The following is a 10,675-nucleotide window of genomic DNA, read 5'->3' on the forward strand; positions in this document are numbered from 1 at the left end:
CATTAAGGTGGAACATAGGTGGCACAGTGGCATAGTGGTTAGAGCTGTTGCCTCCCAGCCTGAGGCCTTTCTGGGTGGAGTTTGCATGTTCTCCCTGTGCACACGTGGGTTTACTCCGGGTACTCCGGTTTCCTCCCACAGACCAAAAACATGCATGTTAGGTTAATTGATGACCCTAAAATTGTCCCTAGGTGTGAGTGACAGTGTGAATGGTTGTTTGTCTCGTTCGTCTATATGTGGCCCTGCGATGGACTTGCGACCTGTCCAGGGTGTCCCCTGCCTCTCGCACAGTGACTGCTGGGGATAGGCACCAGCTACCCGTGACCCGGAATGGAGAAGCGGTTAAAGAAAATGGATAGATGGATGGAAGGTGGAACATAGTGCCTAAATAACGTGACAGCTAATAGACTCTTTGCACGTGTAGCATCAAAGCCGACAGTAACGTTTGCAGCAGCTCTGCCCAGTTGATGGCGAGGACAGCTTTTGTGGTCTTTTGCCAGAAAACCGTTTTAAAATCTCCAATCTTATCTCCACAGCTTTAGACCATAAGTGACCAACGCACCCACACACGCTCACTTCAGTCACTTCAAAATTGCCTTGTCCACTATATTTAGCACCATGCTACATTAGCACTTCACACTCCATTGAACGTTTACGGTACAGCAGAAGTTTTGATAAGGCAGCTGACTTTTGTTCCTCATGCTCGTGCATGCGCATAGACATGCATTTACTAAGATTACTTTCTGTATTTACTTTAACTTCTTTCTCCCCCTTTCTCCTTTTTTATCATTCTGTTATTTTTTTCAGAACGTTGTTAAAGACCCTCTCTTTCACACTTTCTTCTCTTTTCTTTTCTAAATACTGCAGTAGTTTTAACTGTATTTTTCCCATTTGCTACATCTTTTAAAGTTTACATACAGTATGTGTTCAGCTAACATATCCAGACCATCTTGTGCTTTAAAATAGCCCACTTTCTATTTCTGACTAACAGGACTCAGATTTTGGGAATGTTTTTGAGCAGAGAGGTTTGATTAACAAAGCAAGAGACCACAGAAAACTTCACTCCCACTTTACCAGCCCACACACACACACTCACACGCACACACACCTCCCAACTGCAGCCTGGAGCTCAACACACAATCCCTGAGGGAGAGAGGAGGGGTCACGAGGAGGAGATAAACTCCCCCTTTCTTCAAAACCCTCCCAGCAAAGCTCCAGGAGAAGAGGAAACTTCACTTTACACACTTTCTCTGCACCGACACATCCACATGACTCCAGATGGTGAACACCCACCACCTCAAACCTCTATGCTCCCTTTGCACTGAGGAGGACTGAGCATACGCACCGGCTGCTCGAGGACATCTCGAGGGAAACTTTCTTGTCCAGCTGGCCGCTGCTTTTTTTTACAGAGGAGCTGATGGTTTGTGAAGGAGACGGAAGAGAGAAAGAGAGGAAAAGAAAAGTCCACCCTTCTTCCGCTCAAGCTGTCTTTCTCCAACGTGAGGTCATCCAGTCCTGGGACTCATTGCGAAAAGACCGCTTGGTCTGGATTTGATCACAGACCTCCAGATTAGGTCTTGTCTTTCTGTTCCTAACAACCCATTTTTATCAGCATTTCCTGTTCTCCCTGGTCCTCTGTTTTCTTCACATATCCTTGTCAAACAAATTGAAGCATTCAGCGAAGAGATCAGGTTGTGTGGATTTAATGAGAAGAAGGTTTTTTTCCTTTGCGCTGTCCTGAAGACCGTCTGTTTCTCTTAAATCTCAGGTGTTTCAATGGCGTCAGCTGGAGAATCTCTACTTCAGAGAGAAGAAATTTTCAGTGGAAGTTCATGACCCCAGAAGGTAAATTTATATAACAAACCGACGCTAATGTCACTTCCTAAAACAAACATTTCTGTGTTGTTTCAACCCAAATGATTTTTTAAATGTTGGACCATTTTTTTCTTATAGTTCTCAGATGTCAAGAATTTATATAACCGTATCTAATGTTAGTGAAAAAGTTTTGCTCAGTTATGGATAACTTCCAGTAGCTTTTACTATAAATTCCCTTTCTGCCAAAAGGGAGTACATTTAAAGTCATTCTGTGCAGCGCAGGAAAAGAGAACTTGCAATCTAATTTAGTTAAGGGTGTAAAATTTGTTTTGGCAACATGGCAGGACTTTGGGGATGTAACACAGATTGATGGTGAGAGCATAAACAAACATGTGCTCCTGATCAGATACATATTCACACACAGAGAGAATAACCCGTGATAGATTACTGCAGAAGGATAGATGGCTGTGTGATAGCCGTTTTGCTGAGGAAGTGACCTCTTTTGTGTTTATTTAACATGGCTATATATATGGAGTGTTATTCTGCAGACACACAGAGGGAGGGAATGGGAGAAAAAGAGACAGACAGGGTGAAACAGGGAGCAGTGGTGTTTTCTTTAAAGGAAGCTGTCATTAGAGGGTACTGCTCTGCTGCTCCACTACACATAGCTGTTTAAAAAAAGATGAGTAAACAATTTGTAACATTGTGTGGGGCTTTAAAAAAAACAACAACATCTTTATCATCATTATTTGTCTTCCTCAGTAGCAGCAGTAGAGGAAAAGTTCCCACATTAGGCACATTTTGTATTCAGTGTATATAAGGAGGCCTTGTGTCCGCTCCAACTGTAGGGCGTCGGTAACAAGAAGGACATTTGGCCACAGTGGCATTGCTGTGCACACCTGGTACGCCTGTCCTGCTCTCATCAAGTCCATCTGGGCCATGGCTATCAGCCAACATCAGTTCTACCTGGACCGCAAGCAGAGCAAGGTCAGTCTTTCTCACAAAGTAATAAGTCAAAAGACGCAGCTGGTCTGGGTAAAAATGAGCAAGGGATATGTTTAAGCTGATTAGGGAGCTTAAAAATGTTTGACAAACTCTGTTTTTCTAATTGTCGCAGTCAAAGATCCACGCAGCGAGGAGTTTGAGTGAGATTGCGATAGACCTCACAGAAACGGGAACTTTGAAGACATCCAAACTGGCCAACATGGGCAGCAAGGGCAAGATCATCAGTGGCAGCAGTGGAAGTCTGCTCTCCTCAGGTCAGTGTGAGTGTTTGGCAAAGCCTGAAAGAAAAAAGATTGATATGTGAGAGTATATGTCTGCATGTTCGCATGTGTTGGCACTGAGGAGTTTCGGAGAGACAGGAGCAGCTGCTGCAGGAAAGCGACTACTCACTCTCCCTTGAATGTTCTCAAACACATAACATACACACACACACCCCACCCACTGTCAGTTAGTACACCACTCCCTCCATGTCACACAGATTCATCCTCCACAGGCTCCCTCCTCCTACAAATTTAGTGGGTGAGGGAATGAAAGGGCAGCTGTGGGTGTACAGATTTCCCCATTCCGTTTAAAACAATGCTTATCTGTGTTGAACATCAATGAGTGTGACAGGAAGATTTGTATATGAACCCAAATTAGATTTGAAAGGAAAATGCTCTTTTAGCCCCAGACAGACCTTTAGACTCTGAGAAGAAGGAAGAGTGTAGTAGAATGATTGGCTACTGCTGCAGTGTTACATCGCACAGTCATGGTAAAAAGAAAGCCCACCTTTAAGTATCAAAAGGAAACAAACCATCTGGTCTTCACTTGTTCTAAGAAATAGATAAGTGAAAACTTTAAATGAACAGAAACATGTGACGTATCATTTTCCATTTATACAAAAGCTGAACTGAAATGCAGAAGAATGGTGAAGAGAAATAAATGCAGACTCGCTGCTTCGGTAGGATTTAAGAGAGTAACTTTAAAGGGGGTAAGTCAACCCAATACAGCTTCATAGGAGTGAATGTCCTGCATGCTATAAGCAATAATATAAAGAAGAGTGGGACACATTTCCTTTGCATCAATATGAAACACAAAGAAGAGTTATTACTGGTAAAAGTAGTTTCTCAGCTTCTACATTTAACAGATGTACATAGTTTTTCCACACTCCTCTACAATTCGTCTTATTTGTTGGTAAATAAGTGTTACTGTTCATCAGAAGCTATTTTTACTGAGTAAAGGTGGTGAGGACCAACTAGATAGAGGTTATATATGGTGTGGTTTTCTTTTTAATGACTATAGATGGCATGTTTTGGACCACACAAACATTTATGACTAAGAAACGATGACTTCTACATGACAACTGGGTCAGCTATTCTTGGTATTGTAGTTTTTTTTACTGAATCAGTTACATTTCTCAGTAACAAAGAACTCTGTTTCAGTCATGAACTATTTCAAGACAGGTATAGTCAGTTATTTAAATATCATATTTAAAATAAGAAAATGTTGACCAGTGCTACACAGAGTTTCTGTTCTTTTATTTTCCTTTTTGCCTCGCTGTTGCTCATCTCAGCGTCTTCATTCCCTCTCATCGTTTTTGATAACTTTCAGTTTATTTCCTTTTTTATATCAGTGTGCACTCATCTCATCTGCATCCATGCTGTTGTTGTTTTTCACTTTTCTTTGTGCTTCATGGTCAGAGTGTTGGTTTTCTCTGTTAACATGTCACAGGAACTTTACATGTATTGTTTCTGCTTGACTGTTGGAAGCTGGGCTGATATTTTAAGGGTTTTTTGTTTTATTTCCTCTTCAAGCCAAAAAAAGTAGGTGTCGCCGGAGCTGTAGACGTGTCCACGCCAAACAGAAGTTCATTATTAGAATTTTTGAACCTCTATGTGGCACATCTTGCAACACTGAAGCTCTGCTATTGCTTTCTTTGTGACCAAACATTTTCAGAAGTGGTTACTTTTGAATTATTTGAAAGTTCAACCACGCAATGAACCACAATAAGAAAGTAACAGAGAGAAAAAGAGTCTGTGTGTGTGTGTGTGTGTGTGTGTGTGTGTAGTTTTTAAACAAAGCACATTACAAACAAGACTGGCAGCATCTCAGGGCCTTGGAAATGTGCGTCACAGACTTTGTCCTTAACTGCCCTTTCTCCAAACACTCACATGCTCGCACAAACACAGCACTAAAACGCAGCTTCCTTATCAAGACGTTCCATTCGCTTCCCCATAAACATCCTGCAGGACTAGCAGGTGCACACACAGTTTCTCCCTCCCTGAATCTCCCTCACATGTTTGCTCCTGACTCCTGGCCTTACGTGATGTCTTGTATGCGCCCTGCAGGCTCTCAGGAATCCGACAGCTCCCAAACTGCTAAGAAGGACATGTTGGCAGCGTTGAGGGCCAGGCAGGAAGCTCTGGAGGAAACTCTAAGACAGAGACTAGAGGAACTCAAGAGCATCTGTATAAGAGAGGCGGTATGAGAGGACTTTTACAACACTGGCAAATATTTTGACATGCTTCCTAGCGTTCTCCATCTAATTTTAGTGCCCTGACTCCTCTCATATTTTCCAGGAACTAACAGGAAAGCTTCCGAAAGAATACCCTCTGGATCCGGGGGAAGAGCCACCCACAGTGAGGCGGAAGATTGGCACCGCCTTCAAACTGGATGAGCAAAAAATTCTTCCTAAGGGAGAGGTAAAAATCTCAACTCCTGGTTCTCCTCGCTCATAAATCTCCTGCTATCCACATAAGCTAACGAAAACATAAAAGCATAATATTCTCAATGAGTACGTTAGAATCTGCAGCTTTTATTCATTTTTGAATTAAAGCAACTGATTTTCCCCACAAAGAAACTTTTGTTACTAAACCGAGAACATTAACAGGCTTGCAGTCTAAGACATCTTATACCTAAAAGAGGCTCGACTTTTTCTCTCCTCTCGCTGCCTTTTTGTGCCACGGGTAGATTTTCCAGCAGAGCAGAGCTTCTAAATTTAGTCTGGCAGCATTTTCACCACAGGAAGTGGTGATAGTAGGATTGTACATGCTCATGAATGTGTGTGTATCACTGAGGTTGTACGCTTTGAAAAGAATCCAGACACGCAGCATCACAAAAAACGCCTTGCTTGCAGAAAGATGTTTCTTAATTTACGCTGAGCACCTTAAACTCTGCACACAGAAACAGAAGTCGCTCATGCAGCGGTGTGGTGCCAGCATTTGTGAAAGAGATTCCTCTGAACTGAGGTAGTCTAATATTAGGTCAACCTAAGGGAATACATCATCGTTCTGTCTCTATAAAGCCAGATGAGTTGTGTTTGCTCTCAGATGTGAGAGGACTAATTCCATTCTAACTGCAACAGTCTGTGTCATAGGTCATCCAAAAACTATTTCTTTGCTTGTTATCACATTCACGAGTTAGTGCTCTTTTATTTAGGAAGATTTTATTGGCATTCTACCTTTATGTTTTACTTGGTCAACCTGCTCTCCATAAATCACTGTGGAGCCATAGTGTATAATAGGATGGATTGATGTTGGAACGTTAATCTGTGGGGACAAATAGAGACTATCCGGTGGTGAGAAAATCCCCAGCCACAGCACAGATAAATGATTTCCGCAGTGTGTTTTGTCTGGCAGCTCTTTCTTTCCTCGTGTGTCTGACCAAATGTGAGGCATGGAAGAGTCAGTATGAGTTTGTGTCTGCGAACCAGCACTTGTTGTTCTTGGATTGGATCATTTATCTCTGTTGAGGATCCAGTAACTTTGTGCTTGTTTCACTCAAAGTCTGCGCTCGTATTTTCGTATGTTCACCAGGAAGAGGAGCTGGAGCGTTTGGAGAGGGAGTTTGCCATTCAGTCTCAGATCACAGAGGCAGCTAGGCGCCTTGCCAGTGATCCTCACGTGAGCAGCAAGAAGCTGAAGAAACAGAGGAAGACTTCTTATCTGAATGCACTGAAGAAGCTCCAGGAAATCGAGAACTCCATCAACGAGTATCGGGTCCGCTCTGGCAAGAAGCCAACGCAGAGGGCATCGCTTATCATTGAAGGTACAATGTTTACTACAGCTATTTTTTAGATCTGATGATTGTATATAAGTAGATTTTTTTAACACAGATAGCAGTATTCTTGTAGGATACAGATAGAAGATCAACAGGCAACAATTTGCTCCGCAGCTTTTGATAGGATAAAAAATGATAAACATGTAATATCTAACTGAATCTCTGTCCTTGTTTTGTTTTTTTCTTTTGTAGAAGCCAATATTTGCTCCGAAGACAGCTCACTGTCTGATGCACTTGTCCTAGATGACGGTAAATCTGTCTTTTGTGTTTTTCCTAGATCATTTTTGGTTGTGCGTTCTTAGCTGCCAATAATGATTTTATTTAGTGTGAGACACTTCCTCTGACTTTGTTCAATAATTCCTCTTTTTCAGATGATTCTCATGTTACAGGTACCCCTAACTTCTCTCCTGTAGCATCGCCTCATAAAGGCCTCCCTCCACGGCCACCATCTCATAGCCGGCCTCCTCCTCCTCAGTCGCTGGACGGCCTGCGACACATGCACTACACTCGGTCCGACTATGACAAGTCTCCCATCAAACCCAAAATGTGGAGCGAATCATCACTGGATGAGCCCTATGAAAAAGTCAAGAAACGCTCATCTCACTCCAGGTATGTGGAAGTTTTTTTTTTTACTTCTCCTCAAATGTTCATTTTCACCCATATTGTACATCAAAGCCATAGAAGAGTTGTATTACAGTAGCTATTTCATCGCTAATGAAACACGATACACCCTTGTACAAAAAGGCAGGAACCTTTTTTTTTATAAATGTAACTCTGGTTAGTCACAGGCGTTTTCCAAGTTCCGGCAGTGCCGAAGCAGGAGGTAGTAACTCTCTTCAGAGCAGCCCTAACAAGAGCATGCCTCAGTGGAACTCTCAGTCCAGCATGCCGTCGACACCGGACCTGAGAACCAGAACTCCACACTATGTACATTCCACCAGGTCAGCCACTGATTTAGGTCACTGATTATCCAAAAATCATTAACTACTCACTCATCAGAGAAATCATGGATAAGTGAAAAAAACTGTAAATGAAAGAAAAATGTTCTTTTGTTTTTGTTTTTTTGCCTCACACCACAGGTCAGTGGACATCAGTCCCACACGTCTGCACAGTCTCTCTCAGCACTTTAGGAACCGCAGCTCCAGCCTTGAGTCTCAGGGCAAACTGCTGGCGTCTGATTCGGACGCACACCCGCACACCCTGGGCAGTCCGGACTTCTTCCTTGGCCCGGGACGAGGCTCCAATGGCTCTGACCCTCTGGATGACTGTTCATCCTGTACCAGCCAAAGCAGCTCAGAGCATTACTGCCCCTCCGGTGGACCCCCCGGCAGTAATCCAAACTACTCTACTCTGGGAGAAGACTCACCCTCTAAAGCAAGGCAGAGGCAGAGGCAAAGACACAGGTGAGTGCAGGGCCTGTTAGCAATATTCAATTGATTAAAAAACAAAAGTAGAATTAAAAACAGAAATATTGATGTGAGTTTGACACATGGATGCCTATTTTTTCTACAGGTCTGCAGGTAACTTGGGTTCCTCCAATTCTGGCTCTATGCCAAACCTGGCAGCTAAGAACGGCTCTGTTGGAGGCTCAAGTGGAGGTGGGATGGGAGGAGGGCACCATGGAGTCTACCTCCACAGCCAGAGCCAGCCCTCCTCCCAGTACCGCATCAAGGAGTACCCTCTGTATGTGGAAGGCAGCACCAATGCTGTGGTGGTACGCAGCCTGGAGAGCGACCAGGAGGGCCACTACAGCGTCAAGGCTCAGTTTAAGACCTCCAGCTCTTACACGGCCGGGGGGCTGTACAAGGAGGCCTGGGGCGGAGAGGAGGGAGGCGAGGGAAGCGGCCGGCTCACGCCATCACGATCTCAGATCGTACGGACTCCATCGTTAGGTAGAGAGGGTGGTGGTGGAGGAGGGGGAAGGGCAGCAGTGTCTGACGAGCTGCGATGTTGGTACCAGAGGTCTTCGGGGAGCCTGAAGGAAAGGAGTCACTCACATTCGGGATCCACATCTTCTGAGTCTGGGTCACAGCAAAGAACTCTGGGACATGGTCGAGGGAGTAGAGTAGGGACACTCGCCAAGGGTTCACCAGGTACAACTCCAATTATTCTCAATAAAATCTGTGTTATATGACTGAAACAGCTGATTTCAAATACAGCCAGAGACTTTTCCTGTTTACTTCGACCAGTGGTATCCAATCCTGGTCCTGGAGGGCCACTGTCCTGCATATTTTAGATATTTATGTGCTCTACAGCAGATTTTCAAGGTCTGCAGAAGCCTGTTAATCACTCATTGAGTCAAATCAGGTGTGTCAAAGTAGAGAAACAACTAAAACATGCAGGATAGTGGCGTTCAAGGACCGGGGTTGAACACCCCTGACTTAGATTAAACATTTTAGTTGTATTGATGTTACAACATGCTGTGTGAAAGTTACAGCCCTTCTGTGTGAAAATCCACAATTTGATCTTCCACTACGAAGTTCTCAAAGAGAGATTCTACCTCAGGGCTAATGCATTTTAAAAAATAACTTTGTGTGAGTGTTTGTACAGTAAATGTGTTAGTGGGGATAGGTCAATTTAAAGATCAAAAATTTTTATTGAAAGAAAAAAGGCTTAAAATGTTTGACAATAACACTCTAATGAAGCTGTAACATAAAAGTGTTGAGCAGAGTTTCACTTTGGAAGGAAAATGACTGAACAGAAGTAAGATTTAAATAAAGGGAAACAGAACAAAGCTGCTTTATCTCCTTCTTTTAAATGGGTCTTGCCATTTTTAGCATAAACAAAAAAAATACAATGCACTTAAAGAAAAAGGAAACACCCTAAAAGCACATATGAACTTTCAAAAGCAGCCAGTTGGGACATGACCCGTGAAGCAGAGTTTTTTTTGTCACACTGAGACCAGAACTCTAAAACCCATTTGTGAGAAATTACAGCTGGAATTCCTTTTGCCCATCACCTCTTCGTTGCCTTTGTTTTGTTTGACTAATCGTCTTTTTTTTTTCCTTTCAGCTGCGTCTCCTCACAGCCAGAGGAGTCTGACCCCCTCCAGCGAGCACCCGGCCACGCCCACCCCCCCCTGCAGCCCACAGCACATCCTCAACTGGAAGAGCGGGTAAGAAAGGCGCACACAGCAGCAGAGGAGGGTTCTGTAAGGCTTCATCTCTGCCTCTCAGCTTCTTGTTCTGCTGATTGGCTCAAACCTCACTCTTAACGCACTCACACGCTTCGATTGTCTGTTCTGATTGTGTCAGCTAATGTTTTTCATCACTGAACTCATCCTTAGTGTCTTTGTGTGACTTTTGGGTTCCTTTTCAAACTAGAATTAAACTGCATTTCAGTTTCCAGTCTGTGTTCTTAATGTTTTACTTATATCTCTTTTCTGTTCTTTCGTTTCCCACGGTCGCTTGTTGATCTTTTTCTCCTGGACAAATGTCTTGTCACTCACTGTTTGTCATTTCTCTCCTGTTTGTCTGCCTGTCTTTACTAACCCTCCTTTCCTTCTGTGTGTGTCCTCTCTCTTGGTTTAGAGGCACAGGAGACAGCTCTCCTACTGAGGACGTCTGTCAGTCTCCCCCTCAGCCCAGCTCTGATGCATAGAGGTACCGCCAGTGGTCTCAGACTCCTGTTGGTCTAAGTTTACGTTGTAGAGATGTTGGCAAAATGTAACAGCAGCGTATTAACATTTTAGGAGAGAAAAAAAAAAGAAAGTGTTACTATCTTAGTAACCAAAGTAGTCCACATATAAAAACTGTTGGATAAAGAGGAAGTGGTTAGTAAAGAGTAGTTACATGTAGTAAAGGCTGATGATGGGAAA

At 43.4% G+C, this 10,675-nt stretch overlaps 1 protein-coding gene across 12 annotated transcripts in view; it reads left to right on the forward strand.

The window, feature by feature from the left end:
- The window catches only part of frmd4a (FERM domain containing 4A), a 71,268-nt gene that overhangs the window by 57,705 nt on the left and 2,888 nt on the right, over positions 1-10,675 (forward strand). For 4 of the 12 annotated variants that reach the window (XM_017405783.3, XM_017405791.3, XM_017405792.3 and 1 more), the window contains exons 12-23: positions 1,769-1,845; positions 2,661-2,802; positions 2,933-3,074; positions 5,148-5,281; positions 5,379-5,501; positions 6,615-6,846; positions 7,051-7,107; positions 7,230-7,467; positions 7,641-7,799; positions 7,938-8,261; positions 8,371-8,951; positions 9,871-9,973. In XM_017405783.3, coding sequence (XP_017261272.1) covers positions 1,769-1,845; positions 2,661-2,802; positions 2,933-3,074; positions 5,148-5,281; positions 5,379-5,501; positions 6,615-6,846; positions 7,051-7,107; positions 7,230-7,467; positions 7,641-7,799; positions 7,938-8,261; positions 8,371-8,951; positions 9,871-9,973 — 2,312 coding nt within the window. Of the gene's footprint in view, positions 1-294; positions 1,575-1,768; positions 1,846-2,660; positions 2,803-2,932; positions 3,075-5,147; positions 5,282-5,378; positions 5,502-6,614; positions 6,847-7,050; positions 7,108-7,229; positions 7,468-7,640; positions 7,800-7,937; positions 8,262-8,370; positions 8,952-9,870; positions 9,974-10,388; positions 10,461-10,675 lie in introns of those variants that run through there. The other 8 variants (XM_037978430.1, XM_017405784.3, XM_025003720.2 and 5 more) reach the window with 6 other exon arrangements.

The sequence above is a fragment of the Kryptolebias marmoratus genome, linkage group LG11, assembly GCF_001649575.2.
Source record: "Kryptolebias marmoratus isolate JLee-2015 linkage group LG11, ASM164957v2, whole genome shotgun sequence".
NCBI lineage: Eukaryota > Metazoa > Chordata > Actinopteri > Cyprinodontiformes > Rivulidae > Kryptolebias > Kryptolebias marmoratus.